The following is a 25,209-nucleotide window of genomic DNA, read 5'->3' as shown; positions in this document are numbered from 1 at the left end:
TATAAATATTGGGAGCAAGCCAGTAAATATCATCAACTGTCATAGACAAGGACAATGGATACATCAATCAATCAATCAATCAATCAATCAATCTTGTCAATATATATCTTGGCTATATAAAAAAAATACAACTCCTTTATAGGGTATTTACTCAACTTCCACAATAGTATTGGGTGATAGTCAACAGCACTATCGATATTATTGATAGTTATGACTTCAATTATCGAAACTATCGATAGTCAAATTGTTTCCAATACTTTTGGCGATGATTGCTAGTATCCAAAAAAGGGAAGATAATTGAAGCCTTGCCCCAAATAGGGATCTAAGCTCCAATTCTGTTCTTTTGAGAAATTTAAGAAAAACTAACTGGAGCTAGATCCTTCTTCCACAATGAACGAACTTCGACTTTGGAATTTCAACCTGATGTAGTTGCCATAGCTGTTGACAGATGTCCCCATATCGTCACCTGAATGCAAGAACTAAGTAACTTGATTTTTCATATTTTGTAACATTGCCTATATACTTATTTATTGCACTAAGGAATGTCTCGTTTTCTTTTACCTATTTGTTATATTGGAAAATAGATGTCGCTGGTATCATTCGATCAGTTACCTAGATCCTGGATTACATTTTGTGCGATTTTTGCTATGCTATAAAAGAGGTAACTAAAAAACGCAAATTTCGAGTTACCTAGTTGTTGCATTCAGGCGACGATATGATAGAGAAACTATCATAGATTCCTATTCCACTAATAATGCTTTTTCGACAATTGTGGCGCTTAGATCCCTATTCCAGGCAAGGCTTCAATTCTTAATATTATTAGGATTTCAGACTGATTCTTTTACAGGGATCGATTCCAACGATTCAATCAGACATTACGAATCGTTTGTAACTGTTCATTCACAACTTATCCCAGTATTGTTTTGAATCGTAAACAACTCACACGACTCTTCCCTTTGCAACCAAGGGTAGAATTAAAAACGTTCTACACCTCTCATATAAATGGCAGAGTAGATCCGGGAAGGATACAGTCCCTTTATAATGAGAACTGAGACATTGGATGGTCTCTCTCTGATTGGCTGGAACCAGTTTTCATGACCTCCATTAATCTACAAAATTATGCAAGATAATATTCCTTAATAACAGCGTTAGTTGCTTACAAATTTATCTAGTGGAAATGAAAATCTCTAGTGGTCGCAAACAGAAAAACAAATATATTTACTTTTGACACATTATAAACAAAACCTGTTATCATGTTCAGGTATATACAATCAACATATTGTCTAATACTAGTATAAATCATATTAATTGATTACATAAATTTTCAGTATACAGAATCAAAGTATAATAAAACACAATTATAATTTATAAACTCAACCTCACATTAAGTAAATTTCTTTTTCCTGTGCATTCCTATTTAACTACTACAAAAATTTCAGGCACGTACTCATTTTTCATACTTAACTAAACAAATCCAGTATTTTATTTCCACTCATCCGTTTTTTTATCATAATCCATTCATCCACAACTAAGTAATTTGACCAGGAAGTATCTGTATTCAGTGCAATCTTCAGTTCCCTCAGAAAGACTGTTATCTAAAAGTGGAAACTTAGTGAAAGGAGAAATCGTCTACAACCCAATTAATGGGAAACTTATTCCTGGAGCAATGGTCACAAGTTAAAAAAAAACAATGTTTGGACTTTAAGGACTGATTACAATATTATGTGTTACTGGTATGTAATTCAGATTCAATCAGAATATATTACTAAATTAATTCAGAAATATATTCAGTTTACAATAAATTAACAAAAAAGTTTGTAATGACTATTGATAGTATCGATAATTTTTATTATGACTATCAATAGGACTATCAATTTGTAAGAACTACTATTGATAGTATAATCAATACTACTGTGAGTGACTATCACCCATCTCTATTCCACAGAATAATAAACGACTAATGAAACTAACTTTTATCTTCTGAACCTATTATTCAATGTCTTGAGATCTGTACTTAGATTCAAGTTTTTTTTTTCCTTGCTTTCTTCGTTCTTTTTCTCTCCTCCATTCCCAATTTAGAACAGCAATTGCATTTCAGTCTCAATTCTGATAATACAAACATTTCTTCTACCTCAAAGATCTGGAATATTGTCTACAGTGATGTACGTTTTGACTTTCTGTCAAAAATCTTGAAGGTACATCTGTATCCAGTATTTACCAGAGCATAACACGACTCTTTAGCTCACCATCCTAAATACCTACCATGTTTATCAGCCAATGGTGGCTTACTCTCACTTGCATACCCACTAAACCTGCCTTGGTGTACTGTGTTATCCAACTTAATGCGTTTTGCATTATTTTCAAAATTCCTTGTTGCCAACATTTTGTTAGTATCTTCCTGATCGTATGTCATGGAACTGTTGTAGCTTCTAGGTGTGGGCAATAACTGACTGTAAGTCTGTTCTTGCATGTATCTGTTGTCACCTTGATGTAACAGATCAGCCACATTACCACGTCGTATGTAGCTCTCAGAGTCCCTTATTCCTGCTTGTGTCTTAGGGTACTTCTGGATATAGTCTCTTTCAACTCTGTCATATAATGGATCATTATCAAATACCCTTTGTACGTTTACATCTCGATTATAATTAGGGTTGTAATTCTGTCCCCTCATAGAGCTACTACCAATCTCCTGATCACGAAACTGATCACCTCTAAATTCTCTTTGTGCTAATAGTTCCTGATCTGGCCTGTGAATATGGCTGCTCCTTACACCCATCTCATTACTTCTTATATTGATGTCTCTCTCCGGCAAGTTCCTATAATTAGGCTCATTCCTATTAATGGTACCATGTGTCTGTGATTGGTAAGCATAATCTGAATAACCACCTGCCTGAAGAGTTTCATTTGCTTCAGGTAATGTTGGTGGTGGTGGTCGTTTCAACTTCAGGGAAAGCAGAGAAGGTGGAGCACCTTGAGGCACTTCTTGCTCTCTGGTTAAGTTGGACTGTTTCCAGTTACCTGGATACTGCCTGTCTTTTCCCATATAAGGATATTCTCGATTACCCAAAGACGCAATGTTTTGATTCAAGTGCGAACTGTCTTGATCTTGAAAACGCTGGGGATTTCCTGCATTTCTATATGTTTTTGGAACACCTCTCCCAGTGGCACTTGCATCACTGGGTCTCGTCTCTTGGCTGACAATTCCAGCACTCCTAATAGCCTCTGCAATCACGTCCTTCAGCTGTGGTATTGCTACTTCTGGGGCACCTACTCTATTGGCATCTGCATCACTGGGTCTCACATCCTGTTTGACTATTCCAGCACTTCTAATTGCCTCTGCAATTGCATCCTTCAGCTGTGGTATTGCTGCTTCTCTAAGTGTATCTTTAAGAAGATTACGCAACACACCAAATTCATCTTTCAGTTCACATTTAACTCTCTCCAGTTCTCTTAATCTCTCTTCTGTTTTTCCAATTCCCCCTCTATGATCTTCATCCACACTATAGTGCCTCCAGTTATCTCTCCCTATCTGACTTCTAATTTCCTCTTCAAGTTTTTGTTGCATTACAACCTCTCTTCTCTTATGTTCTATTGCCAAATGTCTTCTTTGCATCTGCATCACAATCTCTTGTTCTTCTTCAATGGCCAATGGGAAATTCCATGAACCACCAACTCTGGGTCTTTGCATTTCGAATTGGTTATGAGGAATGTTCTGAAACATGCCTGGAGTCTGGTCCCAGAGATTGCTACTCCTGAAGTCTCCCCAGCCTCTTTGTGGCTGTGAATACTGCCTTTCATATGGTTTCTTGAAGGGAGTCTTTTTGGAAGTTGTTGCCAATTTCCCAGGCATTAAATTTCCTATACCTGTATTTTTCTGCTTTTTGGAGGGTGTTACTACTTTCCCGGCCCCTATCTTCTTATTATAAGGCATTGTTTTCCCTAAACCAAGATTTTTCTGGTTATTGACTGATTTTTCCAGACCCACATTCTTCTGAATAAGTGTTAGTTCTTCTTGATCAATGCGCTCAAAGAGAGTCAACTTCACGTATGTTTTGGAATTTGGCAATAGATCCAATGGAATTATTCTAGAAGGAAAGAATGGTTTACTCGTATCTGTGCCTACAGAAGGTACTATCAACGGAAATGTGACATCTGCTGTTGTGTTCATTTCAATCACCAATATTTTCTTCAATTTTTCCATCTTTCTCAGATGGCTCCAATGTACAGATGCTGTAACAAAAGAAAAAAGTTTTCATTACCTCATTATCTAACTAAAACAGTATCCCTATTGATTTTTTTTTTTTGCGCATTGTGCATGACCTTACCCCACTCCACCTTTTTTTTCTGCACAGGCACATAGAAGAACATTAAAGAAGTACTGACTGAAACTGGACTTAATTTCATTTTATTATTATTATTATTATTATTATTATTATTATTATTATTATTATTAAAATACGACTTGATGATAGGTACTGTAAACAAGTGAAGATAATATTTTAAGATGCATTCAAGTATTTCTCAGATTTATGAACGTGGTTGACTATGACTGGCCACCATGTGAAATGCAAAATATAGAATTGCACAATGTAGGCTACATTCCACATTTTCATCTGCACCTGTGATGAATGGGAATTCTCTTCTGATCCTATCGTTTCGTCATGATGCTATGATACTGAATGTAATCGGAAACGGAAATTATAACTAATATTGCCAACATAAGCATGGAGAGCAAAGAAAAGGGCATCGCTCTAAGTATCACCAACATTGCAATAGAAATAATGTTCTATGAATTAGTCACCAGGAGTGCTACTTATTGAAAAGAGAACAACTTTCGTAATCCAATTTTTTTAGGAAGGCTATTCAAAAGCAGGAAATTTGAAAAAAAAAAAAAAAAAAAGTCGGAATGCCAGGACATAGGATGAGAAAATGGGACTGTCCCGGGAAAAACGGGACGAATGGGAACTCTATAAACATTGCTTTTGACAGGTGGCATGTTAACTAGCCAGGCCTCGTGGTTGCTTCAAGCCTCCCAAAGGACATAATGTTTGGATTTTACTTATCAATTGTTGCACTAAACTCAAAACTTCTGTTGGCACTTTATACTGTAAATAAGTTGATCATATGTCTGAATTATATTGCAAAAATGCAACAAAGAAATGCATACGAAACAAACAAGTGTCTAATTTGTACCAGAAGTGAAATGTCGATGTTCCTCCAAATTTAATTCAGTACTCAACAAAATTCCATACTTACATGGGGAGTAAGACTTCAGCGTGAGATTGAATATAGCACAGAAGTCGTCGTATTTTATCTTTTCAGCGAAGTCTTCAAATGAGATTTTTGTTGTCCAATCACATTCAAAATACTCGAAATTTGTAATGTTGTTCTTTTCGGCATATTTTTTTGCCATCTCAATGGATGGCATGGGATTCAACATCACTTTCGCAGCAACCTGAAAGTAAGATTTTTATTACACTACTATTTGGATCAGAGTTCTATTGCAGACATACAGGGTGACACGTGAGAATGGGAGATTTTGAATCGATTAATGTGAAGTCATACTCGTAGTATTATCGCCGTGCTCTCATGGTTAACATGTCGGCATCATACAATAACATGCGGTGTGCTTTTAAAACATAATTTTGCCAACTGATTGTTGCTCCGTAGGTTTCACTCTAAGCGTCACGTTGTCATGTCTACTTCCTCGATAAGAGTAAGCACTAGTTTGTTATATTGTTAAATGATTATTATTATTATTATTATTATTTCATATACGAGTACGTTGACATTCTTAACTCTTAATAATAACTCTTTAATAACAATTTTTAGTCACATACCTTAATGTTCGTCCTCAGCACAAGACATTGCAATCTCGGTTTTTGTCCACGTGGATTAGACAAGGAGGTGTCATTTAATAATGGAAGCAGCTTATTGGTTGCAATATTGAAATTGAGGCGAGTGATTGGAGTGGCGGTATAAGAAATTGAAAACAATAATGCAATTAAATTTCAAAGACCTGCCGAATGTTATGCACGAGGCCGCTCAAAGACCTGCCGAATGTTAACCATGAGAGCGCGGCGATAATAACACTGTGATACCACCATACTGTTCCTTAGGCATTGCCATTTCAGTTGCCATGAGGCAGTGAACAGAAGAGCATGAAGGTTATTTTACGACACTGTATGAACATCTCTGGTTATTTAGCGTCTGAATGAGATGAAGGTGATAATGCCGATGAAATGAGTCCAGGTCCAGCACCAAAAGTTACCCAGCATTTGCTCGTATTGGGTTGAGGGAAAATCCAGGAAAACACCTCAACCAGGTAACTTGCACCCACTGGAATTCGAACCCGGGCCACCTGGTTTCGCGACCAGACATGCCAACCGTTACTCCACAAGTGTGGACTCTCGAGTGTCATTTATATTTGTTACTGTTGCTCCAAAGTACTTGAATTTTTCAATCTTTTCAAAGGATAAATTTCCAATTTTTATATTTCCATTTCGTATTATGTTCAGGTCACGGGACATAATAACATACTTTATTTTTTTCGGGGTTTACTTCCAAACCTATCTTCTTATTTGCTTCAAGTAAAATTCCCGTGTTTTCCCTAATCGTTTGTTGATTTTCTCCTAATATATCCACATCATTCACATAAACAAGCAACCCTCCCAGTTTTCACGAACATCTGCCCAATATTAGTATAATACATTAATACAATTATACTGTATGCTTAGTACACCGTGTTCCGCTTATAAGTATAATAAAAGAAATAGTTATAATTTCATAACAATGCATGCAAATGGGTTAAGATTGGTACCATTGTAAAGAGGAAATTGGGAAGTTTTAATCCATTGTTGTTACTTATTTTTAGAAGACTCACGCATGCGCAGATCATTAAATAAGAGAATTCGTATCGTATCTTTAGTCAGTCAGCATGTGGACGCCACAGCAGAAAGCCTTTTGTGTGCTGTCATTAGCAGAACATAGATCCATAATTCGTGTACAGCGCTTGTTTCGCCGTCAGTACAATCTTAGACCGAGGGAAGCTGTACCGACGTACGTCTCAATAATGAAATGGGATAGGCAGCTCAGAGAAACAGGAAGTTTGTTGTCTAATGCAGGTAAACATTCCAAGCGTAAAGTGTCTGACGAAAATGTCGAACGCATTCGCGAGGCATTTCAGAGAAGCCCGCGGAAATCCATTCGACAGGCTAGTGTGCAGTTGAACATCCCACCAACAACAGTGCATACAGTGCTCCATAAAAGATTGCGTTTGCGAGCGTACAAGCTGCAACTTCATCAGATGATTACGCCGAATGATAAACTGGAACGAAAACGCTTTGCAGAAACAATGTTGGATAAAGTGGACGATGACGACACATTTCTAACTCGAGTCTGTTTCTCAGATGAGGCAACCTTCCACGTCAGTGGAAAAGTAAACCGACACAATTGTCGCATCTGGGGGTCGGAAAATCCAAGTGTCGTAATTGAACACCAACGGGATTCCCCTAAATGGAATGTTTGGTGTGGGATCATGCGTGACAGAATCATTGGTCCCTATTTCTTTGCTGAAAAGACAGTCACTGCAAACACGTACCTGGATATGTTGCAACTGTATGCTGTGCCACAACTCCCAGATGGAGCAATTTTCCAGCAAGATGGGGCTCCACCACACTTTGCCAACATGGTTCGCACATTCTTAGACGAACAATTCCCTGCAAGATGGATCGGAAGAGGATCACCGTACATCACATGGCCTGCCAGATCACCAGATCTAACACCACCTGATTTTTTCCTGTGGGGGTTTGTTAAGGACCAGGTCTACAGGACGCCAGTACGTGATTTGGCAGACTTACAAGAAAGAATTTATGCTGCTGTCAACAATGTTACACCACAGATGCTTCATAACACTTGGGTCGAGGTTGAATACCGGTTGGATATTTCCCGTGCCACCAATGGAAGCCATGTTGAGGTTTATGGAACATAAGGTAACAAAAATTCCCAGTTTTCATTCTTTGTAGCAGTTGGTTTCAACTATATACTTGTATTAATTCAGAAGTTATAGCTATTTCTTTTGTTATACTTATAAGCGGAACACGGTGTATATAAAAAGGTTCATTCTGCAACAAAAAGTAAAACAGAGATACAATGAAGTGCTGTGCAAACAGATTCCTACACATCATTGTATGTAAGTCTTAGGATACAATAGACCAAACCTGACAATATGAGAATGAGAGCACATAGAAATGATAGTAAATATAAGTTTGTAAGATAAATATGTATCAATTAAACTACTGTAGGTAATTAACAGAGATCTTAATACTTATTTCGGCACTTTTAATTTATGAAATAAGATAGTAAAATAAAATTTAAAAAATCTCAAATTTTGAAGAAAAAAAAGTACATGTAATAAGATAAGAATAAAGAAATTACTTAAATTCATATTTAGAATAAACTGGATGGGTGAACTGAGTGATGATTGCAAAACTTACCTTTGCCAAATGGAGTGCAATGAGAATACTGCAACCTACTGTCAAGACTGTACTTTCCTTTCCTAGCTCCATCAATGTTTCAATGGTTTTGTACAACATTTCAGCACCTTCGACATAATTCCACAACTGTACTCTTGGTAACAATGGAAATATCAGATTATCCATCGTCTCTTCAATATAAGGTACTCCCAGTATTAGTTCATCTTTCCTGTGTAAATAAGGAGAGCAATATATTGGCTTGTTTTTACATACCTTAAGTTAAAAAAAAAGGACCACATAATAAACATGTGCATATGCACACACAAATAACATGGTATGAAAATGATGTAATAGCACCCATTCTGTAAGCAACATTAACCTTAATTTTTTTTATCACGCAACATTAACAGTTTTCTTTATATACCAAAATAATGAAGTAGTATATTTTAGAAACATTTTTACGAAGTCCTGTCCTATTACAATATTTTAATGTCTTATAAGGATTAAAAAAAAAAAAGTCAAAATTACCTCATCTTACACAGAGTGATTCATGAGGTGTTAATGGCACTTAAGGAGCTTATTTCTAAGACATTCTGAGGAAAAACTGTCATATCAAAATGTGTCCTATTTTCAATACTTTCAGAATTACACTAATTTGAAGTTGTTAAAAAATATACCTTTTCTTTAGTTTCCCGGGTAAAAGAATATCACAAATAGAGAATGAACTATTCAGAAGTATACTTTCTTTAATTGACTAATATTCTGAAGCCAAAAATATGTTGTTAATTCCTTAGTTCCTCTGTACTGAATTTTTTTTTTCTTTTGTTTTTTTTAAACTAAAAATTACATTATTCTTACACACTTATCACAACAATTGTTACAGATCACACGACTTCTAGCAAACTGATTGGCTTTTAATTAATCCTTTCTACTCTGTAGATGAGTTTCTTAACATAAATTCATACGAAATTGTTTTTTAATAAATAAAGTTATTTAGATTAGTTACAATTATTACATAAGAGTGAAGTGTTTTCATTAATTTTACAGTTTCAAAATGTTTTATGTTTTCATTCTAATTACTGTTTTCAATTATATGTGTATTTTCAAATGTATGTATTTTTTTTTGTGACGAAGCCCATCACCGTATGTTTAATGGTTTAATAAATTGAATTGAATTGATTCTTTACAGTTAAATTTTGTATCCTAATGTACAATCTTAAAGAGTTTACAAGAATGAGGTGATTTGTAACAATTGTTCTGATAAATCCATAAGAAAAATGTAACTTATGTAGTTAAAAATTGAGAAAAAAAATTTCTGTACGAAGCAACTATGGAATTCACAACACATTTTTAGCTTCAGAATACTAACCAATTAAAGAAATGATATTTTTGAATAGTTCATTCACTATAGTCCCGTCACTCTAATTTCCGGCAGCCAATCACGTTGCAGGTCGGCTACATTTAAACGTGTGTGTCTTGTGATTCGCTGAGGAAGACGTTATTCATTTCTTAAGGCTCGATAAATACTTAATATAATCGCCCGCCATTTTGGCTCTTTCGTTGGTGTTCACAGAAAGCACACGAAGACATTATTTGCCGCTCAATTATTTGCTGAATTACAGTGCATTTGATTTATTATCATAGGAGCTACGACATGATAATATTTAATGGTGTGACAAATAGATTCCTCGTATGGTAGCTCGGCAACGAAAGAACAAAAATGGCGAACGACACTACCTACCTAGACTTTATAGAGCCTTCACTTCCTAAGACGTAAGCAAAGAGGAGAAGTCACGCCGGGAATAACAGCGTCGCGACTATAATTGTAATATTCTTTTACCCTTTAAACTAAAGAAAAAAGGTATTTTTTTAACAACTTCAAAATTAGTGCAACTCTGAAACTATTGAAAATAGAACCCATATTTATATGACAGTTTTTGTTCAAAATGTCTTAGAGAATATGCTCTGTAAGTGACTAACTTCTTATAAATCACCCTGTATATCACTTTATCCAATGTAAAATATGATCTTTATTTGTTTGAATCCTAATATTCACCTTTTCAAAACACTTCTCATGTAATGTGCAATCCCCTAACTTTCTACTTATAAATTATTATGAGAATATAACATAAATCCTGTAATATGTATTCCTAAAATTTAAGATCAATGAAATAAATCTGCCTATATTCAGCAATAGGTAGTTCGACATATATTAATACAAAATAGCTATCCTTGTGAAAAGAAACTTTTGCTTTCTCATTGTATTACCTGGTAAGGCAAATTTCAGACTTTGCCTTTTTGGTCACGGCACTGCAGTCAACAAATTACTCTTTATGTTATGATATGATGACATCACAGCATTGTTCCACCTATTTTCCACATCAGAAGTTTGCTTTGCCAGGTAGTAAAAGCAGTGTTGAGAAAATGGGAGGGGGAACAAGGATTTATAGTTTTCCAAGGCAATAAATTTTTAGGATCCCTAATACCAAACAAAGGTTCCTAACATATTTGTTGATCTATTTTGTGTATAAGCTTTACTCACCAATGAACAGATGAATTTTGCTTACAATCGATACTTTAGTATTAATGTAATGGAAGTATGCATGAAATGTTGTAGTTTTCTAATGCCAGGCATCTGACAGTAAAGTCATTTGACCTCTTGCACTCCAATATTTTTCAAAGATATTATCATGGTCAGCCAATGAAGCACAGATTTTGAGATGTTCCGAATCCATTGCTTGGTTTGAGTTGCACAATGGGCAGTTAGAGGACTGATATAATCCAATTCTATGCAGGTGTTTGGCCAAACAGTCATGGCCTGTTGCCAATCTAAATGCAGCTACAGACGATTTTCGTGGTAAATCGGGAATTAACTGTGGATTATGATGCAGAGAGTTCCATTTTTTCCCTTGGGATAGGAAGATATCTACATTATTAATGCATGAAATGTTATCATGTTTATTCGCATTTACTTGTAGCCCAGAGCTAGTACTGCACTGTAGATTTAGCACCAAACTTTCATTTTCTTAATGCAGTACTAGCTCTCGTCTATTTTCCTCTTCATTTTTTTTTGCACAAAAAACTACATCCAATGGAAGTCATATAAGAGCATCTGTATAAGTATTTCCATGAAGAAATGTACAAAACTCAGAGCAGTGCCACTAGTATTTCTATTAACGACACTTTCAATTACAAAGATTATTCTGTATTATGAAAAAAAAACTCAACATGGGTAAGACACGGTGACAAATTTAGCCTGAAGCCCTCGATTCGGAGAAGGGTTTTTTTTTAAGTGCTGTAAATCTACAATACAGATATGCAGCTTTACTTCCCTCCTGAATAAAATATGCATGATAATCACTAGACCGCCCTGGACGACTGAGGGGAGAATTCATACAGTAGATTACAAGCAACATGAGCAACATTTTGATAGACATGTGTATGAAGTTTAACATCATCAAAGTATAATAGCTTTCCAGATGTGCGTTCCTTATTATATAATTTTAGATTAATTTATTGTAAAACTACTGGATGTATAATCAAGAGTCTACCACTTTAACCCAGGACAAGTCATATTATGTTTACCATGCGAGAAGTCTAACATAGTTGAAAGAACCACATCTACATAGATCTCCCATAACTCAGTCACATGGAATTCTTTTCACATTCTTTAGTGTTGATTTTCATTTTTTTTTCTTGTTTCCTTTGCATTACTTTTTAGAAAATTATGAACTTACACTTCTTTACATAATAATTAAAATCACCTTCCCAATTTCATGTAAATTATTACGAAATGTTATCATTTCACTAAACAAACTACATGAATATGCACACATACACCGTGTTCCGCTTATAAGTATAACAAAAGAAATAGCTATAACTTCTGAATTAATACAAGTATATAGTTGAAACCAACTGCTACAAAGAATGAAAACTGGGAATTTTTGTTACCTTATGTTCCATAAACCTCAACATGGCTTCCATTGGTGGCACGGGAAATATCCAACCGGTATTCAACCTCGACCCAAGTGTTATGAAGCATCTGTGGTGTAACATTGTTGACAGCAGCATAAATTCTTTCTTGTAAGTCTGCCAAATCACGTACTGGCGTCCTGTAGACCTGGTCCTTAACAAACCCCCACAGGAAAAAATCAGGTGGTGTTAGATCTGGTGATCTGGCAGGCCATGTGATGTACGGTGATCCTCTTCCGATCCATCTTGCAGGGAATTGTTCGTCTAAGAATGTGCGAACCATGTTGGCAAAGTGTGGTGGAGCCCCATCTTGCTGGAAAATTGCTCCATCTGGGAGTTGTGGCACAGCATACAGTTGCAACATATCCAGGTACGTGTTTGCAGTGACTGTCTTTTCAGCAAAGAAATAGGGACCAATGATTCTGTCACGCATGATCCCACACCAAACATTCCATTTAGGGGAATCCCGTTGGTGTTCAATTACGACACTTGGATTTTCCGACCCCCAGATGCGACAATTGTGTCGGTTTACTTTTCCACTGACGTGGAAGGTTGCCTCATCTGAGAAACAGACTCGAGTTAGAAATGTGTCGTCATCGTCCACTTTATCCAACATTGTTTCTGCAAAGCGTTTTCGTTCCAGTTTATCATTCGGCGTAATCATCTGATGAAGTTGCAGCTTGTACGCTCGCAAACGCAATCTTTTATGGAGCACTGTATGCACTGTTGTTGGTGGGATGTTCAACTGCACACTAGCCTGTCGAATGGATTTCCGCGGGCTTCTCTCAAATGCCTCGCGAATGCGTTCGACATTTTCGTCAGACACTTTACGCTTGGAATGTTTACCTGCATTAGACAACAAACTTCCTGTTTCTCTGAGCTGCCTATCCCATTTCATTATTGAGACGTACGTCGGTACAGCTTCCCTCGGTCTAAGATTGTACTGACGGCGAAACAAGCGCTGTACACGAATTATGGATCTATGTTCTGCTAATGACAGCACACAAAAGGCTTTCTGCTGTGGCGTCCACATGCTGACTGAATAAAGATACGATACGAATTCTCTTATTTAATGATCTGCGCATGCGTGAGTCTTCTAAAAATAAGTAACAACAATGGATTAAAACTTCCCAATTTCCTCTTTACAATGGTACCAATCTTAACCCATTTGCATGCATTGTTATGAAATTATAACTATTTCTTTTATTATACTTATAAGCGGAACACGGTGTATTACGCAAAAAGCCTACTTAACCAACAGTCCAGAATACTATGGTGAAAATTACTAAATAATAATCCAATAACATTATTACATGTTAAACTACATGACAAGCAGGCAATGAAATAAAGACTAAATAAATTAATAAATTAAAAGTCCACAGGCATAATTAATTGATATTAATTAACTTACTAATAATTAAGTAAACCCATATCAGGATTATACACTGAACAAATGTTGCAAACTTATAGCAATATCGCCCCTCCAAATACTAACATTGTAACTCAATTTTTTATGGTTTTGAGTTATGCTAGTTGATATGGTCTTAAATTGTTTCTTTTTCTTCCAGTACTATCATTGTAGCTCTAAACCTTCCCAATCGTATGTAAAATCTTATTGTTGCTATCTGTATACACAGATTTACACGATCATTTTAAAACTTCATTTGCTTCTCCTGAAAAATGGAAGAAAGTGAGTTACAATGTTAATACTTGTGAGGATCGATACCTGTCTTTGTGTGCCTTTCCATTCACTCTTCTAACTTTTCACATTCACTCTGTCACTGCATTGGCTGCAGGATTTCTTCACTCTACACGAGCTTTCTCTGAGACCAGTACAAGAAACACAAGAACAAACAGTGTGCTCTCAGCAGATACATGTTCCACATTGGGTGCACGCTGTCTTTGTTTTTCTTACGGCTGCGGCCCATCTCCGAGTGTCTTCATCTGGTTTTTTCCCAAGAAGTTCCCTGATCCTTACTCAAACATTGTAACAAATATTTCTTATCATCAGGCGGATCTCTAAGAAATCCCTACACAGTTCCATGGACAGAACTTTCAAGAACTTTCTTCTAGTCCCTAGTTCCACGTTGCTTTTCAAAATGATGTACGCATTTATACCTACAATGTTCATTAGAGAGTAAATTCAAAGTGAAACTCCACGGATTGCTCACTCTTGCAATTGGTGAATAATGCTTTTAGTTCAACACAATAAAGACTTTTTGCACCCATCCAGTATGCTAAATTGTTAACACTATGTTGACGTCATTAATGAAAGAGCCAATCAGAGCCATTCACCTCCTGTTATTTCAATAGCGGAACCTGCTATCTCTAGCCGGATAACATGGACGAGAATGAAGTTTACCGTAGGCCTAATTCGATGTTAAAACATGGTATCTTGTTTGAGATTCACCACTGTGGATGATATTCATCTATTTACAACAGCTCAAGATAGATAAATTGGAACAACTGGATAATACGCACGGTAGAGCAATGTCGATAGTTGACATTACTCGCTGACCACTAGTCACTGGGCCGTACCGAGCCATGTCAAACAGAAGACAATCGAAATGATGGTAGTAAAATTCGCGACTCTATTCTTAAATAAATCATTCCATTAGTCAGGTGCTAGGTTTATGTAGTACAACGACGATGTTTTGAATGTACTAAAAGAAAACGCATATACGAGGGGGATCCAGGAAATAACGACCGTTCGCGCATACCCGCAGCGCAGCTGACTCCCCTTCCTTGTTTGAAGGTCAACTGGCTTCCTTAACGTGTTCTCATAATGTTGTGAGTACTGGTTGCAACAAGTCGCCATTGTGCATTTTGTGTTACTTCAAAATGAACGACGTGATTGATAATCCTGCCGACTGTGAGGTGAGGAGTGTGATTCGATTTTTGAATGCCCGACATTTGAAACCTGCAGAAATTTACCGGCAATTGAAAGAAGTGTATGGTGATACTGTAATGAATGAAAGAAATGTGAGAAAATGATGCGAAATGTTCAACAATGGGCGAACAAATGTCCACGATGAAACTCGACCAGGACGCCCATCACTCATCACAGCAGACCTGAAGACTAAAGTGAATGACAGAATCTTGCAAGACAGGCGCACATCACTCGACGAATTGCATATTGCCTTTCCTGACATTTCTCGTTCTTTGCTTGGTGAAATTGTGTTGCAACATCTTGGCTACCACAAAATCTGTGCACGATGGGTTCCACGGCAACTGAGTGACCAACACAAAACTCAGAGAATGGCCTCAGCATTGACATTCTTGATGCGATATCACACAGATGGAGACGCCTTTCTTGATCAAATTGTGACTGGTGATGAGACCTGGGTGTCTCACAACACCCCAGAGACCAAGCGCCAATCACATCAGTGGCATCATCCCTCATCACCCAAGAAACCGAGAAAATTCAAACAGACTCTCTCAACACAAAAAGTCATGGCTACTATCTTTTGGGATCGCAAAGGTGTTCTTTTGCTGGATTTCATGCCAAAAGGCACTACGACCAATGCAAATCGTTATTGTGAGACTTTACGAAAACAACGGCGAGCCATCCAAAACAAGAGGCGAGGAATGCTTTCGAGAGGAGTTGTGCTTCTTCACGACAATGCCCGCCCGCACACTGCTGCTTCAACTCGAGAATTGCTGGATCAATTCGGTTGGGAAATCTTTGATCATCCGCCCTATAGTCCAGACCTTGCTCCTAGCGATTTTCACCTTTTCACTAAGTTGAAAGACTTTCTGGGTGGTACGCGTTTTGGAAGTGATGAAGAGTTGAAGAAGACAGTGAACACCTGGCTTAATGAACTGGCGGCAGAGGAGTATAACACGGGAATTCTAAAGCTAGTGAACAGATACGACAAATGTTTAAATGTAGGGGTGATTATGTAGAGAAGTAAAGGAAGCTTCAGTTATGTAACAGACTTTGTTTTTTCAAATAAATATATATTTTTTTTAATTATTACAACAAAACGGTCGTTATTTCCTGGATCCCCCTCGTATAGTAAGATCTTAAAGTTGATTATGACAACGAAATAAAGGAGAAAAAGAAGATGTTTCACGGAATATCATTTAAATAACGCTAGGGGCATGTAGAGTTGCCTGCTTGTACCCTACATACACAGTGAACCTCAGCACAGGTGACTGGTGTGGATGAGAATGCACCTAGCTGAGGTTGAGTATTTAATTAACCAGTTACTGGTATGTGTTGAATTGCAAAGACTCCCTCTCAAAAAAAATGAATCAATAAATCAGATAATAAATCTAATTTTGATATAATCACATTCAAGTAATGAGTCTGCAAGAATTCATGTGTCTGTCGTTTTGATTTTTTTATTTCTTTTAAACGTCCAAAATCATCAATCTGCTAGAGATGTATGAATATAAAAGATAAAGATATTCCCACATGCCCATCTATGGCAGGTTATCCTATAAAGCCTCGTAAGAGTTCAATTATACTTTTAAAAGATATTTGTGGAAAAACAAAGAAAATGTTTATTTTATTACCCTATCCTTCTTTTGTTGGAAGAGATAGTGGCTACTAAGCAAGAAATGATGTTAAATAACATGCACATGTGTAAATATGAAGACTGACGTGTAATTACAAGTTAATTAATTTTTTCCGTATACTATTATCAAATACCTTACTAAATAATACCGGACAGCTAGCAGTTTTGCATGCAAATGATGCTAGTGCTGCTACCTACCTGCCGGTGTGGAGATACGCGCGAAACAAGCTGTAATCAACTGCAATGTATATTGTTGCTGGCCTAGTTAATAGTTTTATTAATTAGTGCTGTGTTGAAATGTCAGGGTGTATGTGTGCTGTTTATAATTGTGACAATTGCAGCATTACAAATTGCTCCAAATCGTACTTTCGATTTCCGACAGTTAATAAAACGTGAGTCAACAAAATTCGTTATTAGGCCCAATGCCTTTGTCTCTGTGTTGATAGAACAATAAAAATTAGCTTTTTTATTTAGGCCTAATAAATGAATAGAAGTTAAAATATATTGGAAATTTTAAGGTTTTAGCAAATTAAGTTTTATTGTTGTCTACATGCCTTTACTAAAAATTATTACAAGCATCAGAATACTACCATTTTTATTTTTGCAGTTGTCAGCAATGGGTATATAAAGCATTATTGTAGATTCATTCCTAATGTCAGAACTGATTTTATCTCACTAAAGCAAAGAAAAAATATGTAACAATTTATAATTACAGAAAGTAATATGAAGTTGCGGATAGAGGAGACGGCCTCCAAATATGGAGGGTAGCTACAAATATATTGAATAAGCAGCTGTGCACAGCCGATAAGGGGTGGTCCTCCAGCTTGGGGGTTGGGCGAAGGGCTAACAACCCATCACCGTAAATAACAACTTGTTACGAAACCTAACAGTAAGCCTCGGAATGGGACTGATTCTCCGGCACGACAACAGCAAAGGAAAAAGGTTACAAGATTTGGTACATGGAACGTAACTAGTCTTTATAGAACAGGAGGGGTAACATTAGTAGCAAAAGAACTCGCTAGATATAGAATAGACTTAGTGGGAGTACAAGAGGTTAGGTTAGATGGGAATGACATATCACAAATAGGCGATTACTTATTGTATTATGGGGAAGGAAATGATAATCACCAATTAGGAACAGGATTCTTTGTACATAAAAGAATAAAATCAGCAGTAAAAAAGGTCGAATTTATCAGTGACAGGTTATCGTATTTAGTACTTAAGGGTAGATGGTGCGATATCGTAGTTATAAATGCTCACGCCCCTACAGAAGAGAAAGACGACCATATAAAGGATAGTTTCTATGAGGAATTTGATCAGTTACCTAGATATCACATGAAAGTTTTATTGGGGGATTTCAATGCTAAAGTAGGACGGGAGGATATTTTTAAACCAGCAATTGGAAAAGAGAGCCTACACGTAAGTAGTAATGACAATGGAGTTAGTCAACTTTGCCACATCAAAAAATTTAACTGTCAAGAGTACAACATTCCCCCAATAAGGATATACATAAATATATGTGGTCTTCTCCAGACGGAATGACACATAACCAGATAGAGCACATCTTGATAGATAAAAGAAGGCACACTAGTATAGTAGACATTTGAACTTTCAGGGGGGGGGGGGGCAGACTGTAATTCTGACCATTATTTGGTAATTGGAGAATTAAGAGAAATCAGTAGCCAAGCAAGTAGAGCAACAAGCTAATATTAGTAGATTCAATATTCTGAAATTAAAGGACGAGGAAACTAAGCAACGTTATCAGGTTGAAATTAAAAATATATATATATATATATATATATATATATATATTTGGGGCTAAGAGGGATGAAATTACAGGAGAATGGAGAAAGTTACACAACATAGAGCTGCACGCATTGTATACTTCACCTGACATAATTAGGACCATAAAATCCAGACGTTTGAGATGGGCAGGACATATAGCACGTATGGGCGAATCCAGAAATGCATATAGAGTGTTAGTTGGGAGGCTGGAGGGCAAAAGACCTTTGGGGAGGCCGAGACGTAGATGGGAAGATAATGTTAAAATGGATTTGAGGGAGGTAGGATATGATGGTAGAGACTGGATTAATCTTGCTCAGGATAGGGACCAATGGTGGGCTTATGTGAGGGCGGCAATGAACCTCTGGGTTCCTTAAAAGCCAGTAAGTAAGTAATATGAAGTAGGCAATATTCTCATAATATGCAGCTCTGATATAAGGTAATAATTTTACATTAAATACTATTCAACATTTCTTAAGTGTTTCATATATTATTCCACATTAGTAACACGTTTTAAACAATAGTCCGAATCCCGCTATGTTAATATTTGTATATGTGGACGTAATTCCATCCCCCTCCACTAGATGTCAGGTCCGCGATATTTCTCATTCACGCCAATGCTACTAGTATACAGCTGTCCGGTATTATTATAGTAAGGTATTTGCTATTATCACCGAATTAACCATGTATTCATTTCAACTGGCATGTAAATTAATTGTATCATTGATGGTTTGTGAAGCTGACAAACCATAATTTTAGATGCTGTTTATGCCAAAATTGGCAACTGAATTAAAGTAAAACCCCTTTTTAACGAATTTCTGAGGGATTACTTTTTGTTTCCTTAAATAGGAATTTTTCTTAAAAGAGGGATTACATAAAATGGGAAGGAAAGGCTAAAATAACTAGTACTAACGTGTGTTATGTACCCAACATTATAATAATTTAATTAGGCCTATAATTATCTACTATAAATTTCATTATAATATTTTCTTTAGGCCTATAATTATCTATTATAATATTTTCTAACTCTTCAAATTGTGAGGCATGAAATTTGCATGCAATAGTGCTGTAAATCTTTCAGATGCAAAGTGTTCACAACAGTGTTTTAGATGCTGAAATTCAACATGGACGAAAAATGGTCCATAGGATTCTTATATGTGCCATAAATCTAAAATATAGAACTCATGGCTTTTCTTTCCTTTTGGAAAAAAGTCATGATAAGGATCTGAACATCCTTTAAAATCCATCACCTTCAGTTTGGTTTGAACTCTTGAACCTCAGATCCAATGATTATCATGGTAAACACAAAAGGACTACCGAGACCCTTTGTAATCTGAGCAAAGACAATATTATAGGGTTACAATCGATAGCTCTCCACCAAGATTCTGTCGACCTGGTTGGCAAGTTGGTATAGCGCTGGCCTTCTATGCCCAAGGTTACGGGTTCGATCCTGGGCCAGGTCGATGGCATTTAAGTGTGCTTAAATGCGACAGGCTCATGTCAGTAGATTTACTGGCATGTAAAAGAACTCCTGCGGGACAAAATTCTGGCACATCCGGTGACGCTGATATAACCTCTGCAGTTGCGAGCGTCGTTAAATAAAACATAACATTTAACAACATCATCCACCAAGATTCCAGGTGTGTCGATCTTGTCAGTAAACTATATTGAACAGAGGATGCATAAAAAGATATTGCCTACTGCTATGGAGTAGCAGTTAGCACTCCTGACTGTGAAACAAGCAGGCCCAGGTTCAAATCCTGGTTGGAATAAGTTACTTGGTTGAGGGTTTTTCCGGGGTTTTCCCTCAACCCATTGAGTAAATGCTGGGAAACTTTCGGCACTGGATCCTGGACTCATTTTGCTGGCATTATCACCTTCATCTCATTCACACAATAGATAACCATAGCAGTTGATAAAGCATCGTAAAATAACAGATTTAAAAAAAACAAGTTACTTAGCTTAGCAAATTACTTTTGTCTGTTCGTTTTTGTACTGTAAAGACATACAAAATTTCTGAAATCGTGTAATAGATTACCTGTACAGATGATATTTCTACATTTCACATCAAATTACAGGTATTCTCTAAAGGTACGGTCACACATCGCTACTTTTGCAGTGCAACTTTTGTACTGTAGCTGTAAAAGTTGCGTGTTGTGTTCACATGTAAGCCAAAAGTAGTGCGCAACCTGAGTGCTGCAAAAGTTGCAACTGGAGGTTGCGAGTCTGTTCACACACAAAGTGCTACTTTTGCAGCCGCAGTCATGCTGCAGGTTTCCATCTCCGTGTTGACTTCTCAATATACATCTTGTGGTTATGTTCGCATTATTAATAAACTCATGCAAAAGCTTCCTTATCTATTTTTTGTTTTTCTGTCGTATCTAGTATTCAGAAATTGACATAATTTTTACTATAAAGCTTTTAAAAAACGCCTATATACTTAAATGATAACCAACAGTATATTTACGTAATCAATGTTGGCAACCCTCCTGTTTGGAACTACGCTACGGAAAATTTTAAAAATGAATTATATCATCAGCAATTATGCTCAGACTATGTTGTGTATTTAATAACTGTTACAAATAATTTATTTTCATCACATTTAACATTAAAATATATCCAAACAATAAAAGTATCATTAGCACATTTGGGTGGTAACACTGGTTGCAACCGCAGCAAAAGTTTCAACAAAACCGATATCAAAAATGCTGCGGCTGCAACCCTGAGAAGCCTGTTCACACGTCGCTACTTTTAAGCTGCGCACAGCATGGAAAAGTAGCAGGCAGCAGGTTCGACAGCCGCTACTTTTCGGGTTGCACCGTTGTTCACACATCGCAGTACAAGAGTTGCGCAGTTTTTTGTACTGCAGTGCTGCAAAAGTAGCGACGTGTGACCGTACCTTAAGTATACACCTATCAAAACAATTTTAACTTTTTCTCAACTGCTTCTTGTGCATGTATTTATCACGATTTGCATTTACTGAATGATTTTGCTCTAATCACCTAAACCTTTTACTCCCTTCAGTAAAGCAGTTCCAGTACATAAAAAATCTTAAAGCACAAAGCTACCATTAGCCTTCAAAGGCAGCTCTTTTTCTAAATTATTCAGCAATGCATCTATAGACATAATGCATTCTCTCATGTAGAGAATACAGAATGAGAGAACCAACACAAACACGTGGAAGTGCAAACTTTGCTCGTTCCAATGTTTGTGTCAGTTGAAAAGCGAGCAAAGAAAGCCCACAGAAAACCTTTTGGCAGAATAAGACACATACACAATAACAAATGCCTATCACGTTGTAAGACAGCCTAATTCGAGTGCACATTCATGAGAGTGTGAGAGAGGGTACTAGATAGCACATATTTTGGGTCAACATACACAATCTTCATATGCAGTGATGCGATTTTACATTCCTTTCCTTCTCCATTAGTGTAGTACTCCTTTAACACATCATGTGAACGCTTTAGTTCTTCAGTTTCCACCTCCTTTGGACACTTCCCGAAAACAGTCACCATCAGATCCTTTGCACGATTAGTGTGTATAATCAGCTTTTTCCACCGTGAAAATATTGCTGTTGGCTCTACGGGTACCTGTAACATCTTCTCAAATACCTGCCAAAACATAACAAGTAATTTCGGTTTATTTCTCAATTCAACTTTTCTTGCTGCATGTGTGAAGACCACACATACTATATATTACCATTTCAATATCACCTTTCCTATGCTAGACTCCCTATTACTGTTAATTTCTATCAAGTAACAAAGCATTCAAAGAAATACGCACATTCATAATTTTATCTATATTGTAGAAAAACAATTACATCTAGGAATTTTAACTATCATTCTACCTTAAGGAAGCATTGATGGATTTAGCTGATTAGTCAAAGACTTTACACAATTAATATGGGAACTATCTGGCTGTCTCTAGGGAGGATGCTAATACAGCAGCCTTTCCTTATCAACAGCTGATATTGTTCACCCATGTGTGCCATAACAGAAAACACTGTTAACTGTTATCAGGCAGATAGGGATAGCAGGTTCTGGCTCTCAGAAAATTTGTTCTGAGGCCACTTTAGTAATATCATCTAGATTTTCAATGTCCTGATTACTATAACTTCCTGTAATCCACATAAAGGTACGGTCACACATCGCTACTTTTGCAGCGTAACTTCTGTACTGCAGCTGCAAAAGTTGCGTGTCGTGTTCACACGTAAGCCAAAAGTAGTGCGCTGCACGCTACTTTTCGTGCTGCAAAAGTTGCAACTGGAGGTTGCGAGTCTGTTCACACACAAGGCGCTACTTTTCAGCCGCAGTCATGCTGCAGGTTTCCATTTCCGTGTTGACTTCTCAATATACATTTTGTGGTTATGTTCGCATTATTAAGAAACTCATGCTAAAGCTTCCTTATCAATTATTTGCTTTTCTGTCGTATCTAGTATTCAGAAATTGACATTATTTTTACTATAAAGCTTTTAAAAACGCCTATATACTTAAATGATAACCAACAATATATTCACATAATCAATGTTGGCAACCCTCCTGTTTGGAACTATGCTACAGAAAATTTAAAAAATGAATTATATCGTCAGCAATTATGCTCAGACTGTGTTGTGTATTTAATAACTGTTACAAATAATTTATTTTCATCACATTTAACATTAAAATATATCCAAACAATAAAAGCATCATTGGCACATTTGGATGGTAGCACTGGTTGCAACTGCAGCAAAAGTTTCAACAAAACCGATATCAAAAATGCTGCGGCTGCAACCCTGAGAACCCTGTTCACACGTCGCTACTTTTAAGCTGCGCACAGCATGGAAAAGTAGCGGGCAGCAGGTTCGGCAGCCGCTACTTTTCGGGTTGCACCGTTGTTCACACATCGCAGTACAAGAGTTGCGCAGTTTTTTGTACTGATCACTGCAAAAGTAGCGACGTATGACCATACCTTAAGTGAGAATTGTGTAACACCGTTACATAATTCCCGAGGTAATTTTATTTCTACTCAGGACTAACAGTGATGTTCTACTGCTGCTAAAGATACCAACAAATTACTTGTTGAATGCCTGCACTTGCACCGTGCATTATTTCCACTACTTGGAAGATTCACGAATTTAAGTAATTGTATAGTTAGTATTAATGATTAATTTCACCATTAGCATACACATCGAAATGTGCATTAAATGTATATGTTAGAGGTTACGTTATTGACAGCCTCATTGAAATGCAACTTCTCCCTTCCATATACCACAAATCTCTAGTTCACATGCATAGAGCAGTCTTCCGAGCATGTTCCTCCACAAAGAGAAGTGGAGGATGTTCAGAAATGTTTCTATGCTGCTGTCACAATTGCAAATGGCTACGAATTATGTCGAAAACAGTTGAGAAGAACCAATGACTTAGGTCTGGTTTTATAAATATGGTTAATCTAAAGATTATGTAAAACCTAAGTTAAACCTAACTATGAGTTTAACTCAACGTGCCGTATTACAGAGTCTCGGTTAAGTTAAACCGTAGTGGAATACGATTGGTATTGCTGCTAGAAAAGAAAAGAAGATGATCACAAATATTTAATTATATTATTGATTTAAAATAGCCGACGCTCATGGAAAATCTTCATTAAGAAACATCTTTGTTCTTCGATATCAGAGAGAGTATCATAAAAAAAACCTAAAGAGGACCAATATCGCATACTTCAGTATGCTTGTCGGACTTAACCTCAAATAGTTTAACGCTGGCTACCAACATTATACTCCCAAACACAATGCAACCAAACTAGACCTTGCATGACCATCTGCGACGTAACTCCATACAGAATCAACTGAGTAATAAAGTAATAATATTAGTGTGCGTATTTGATGTGTTGTCTAGCATATTTATGAAATAGAATTCAGTCAAACAATAAAATTCTTTTTATGAGTCTAGTAAACTTAGGTAATATTATTAGTGTGTTTATAAATCAGGTCCTACAGTAAATCTTACCAGGAGACTGTCTGCCACACACAGTGCAATGCGTAATAGGTTTATAGCAGATTTACAGACACCTCCAAAATCTTCCATCGTTTTCAGTATGTCTACTTCCAGAGGAAAAATAGCGCAGCGCAACTAGTAACTGATGCAGAGATTCAACAGATTTTTTTTCAAAAATAAGAAATAAATCATTTATTTTTTCAAATAATCTTTAAATTCAAACTCTAAAACACATATTTTTGCACTTTCTCATTTTTCTATTGCATGTTGTATCTGAGTCTCAATTTTTCGAAACAAGGTTAGGACTGTAAGCCTAATTCTGAAGGTTAGGACTGTTTGCTTCTAAAACCTCATGTTTTAAAACTTATGTTCATTTATGTATATTTCAAAGTGGAGCACTCTATTTCGAAAAATTCTTGGCCACCGTGGTCGTTCAGTAATATTGATCACTCACATATGTCACTCATAAGTTCTTTGAAAACATCTGTA

At 36.6% G+C, this 25,209-nt stretch overlaps 1 protein-coding gene across 1 annotated transcript in view; it reads right to left on the bottom strand.

The window, feature by feature from the left end:
• Nucleotides 1–2,163: 2,163 nt before the first annotated feature.
• Nucleotides 2,164–25,209, bottom strand: part of LOC138709381 (uncharacterized) — a 41,727-nt gene continuing 18,681 nt past the window's right edge. The window contains exons 6-9 of the mRNA XM_069840119.1: nt 22,130–22,362; nt 8,496–8,703; nt 5,257–5,455; nt 2,164–4,230 (exon numbers count right to left, since the gene is read on the bottom strand). Coding sequence (XP_069696220.1) covers nt 2,243–4,230; nt 5,257–5,455; nt 8,496–8,703; nt 22,130–22,362 — 2,628 coding nt within the window. The 3' untranslated portion in view covers nt 2,164–2,242. The remainder of the gene's footprint in view (nt 4,231–5,256; nt 5,456–8,495; nt 8,704–22,129; nt 22,363–25,209) is intronic.

Source organism: Periplaneta americana, chromosome 11 (genome assembly GCF_040183065.1).
Source record: "Periplaneta americana isolate PAMFEO1 chromosome 11, P.americana_PAMFEO1_priV1, whole genome shotgun sequence".
NCBI classification, from domain to species: domain Eukaryota; kingdom Metazoa; phylum Arthropoda; class Insecta; order Blattodea; family Blattidae; genus Periplaneta; species Periplaneta americana.
The sequence above is the reverse complement of the archived record's forward strand: the minus strand, read 5'-3'. Positions and strand labels throughout refer to the sequence as shown.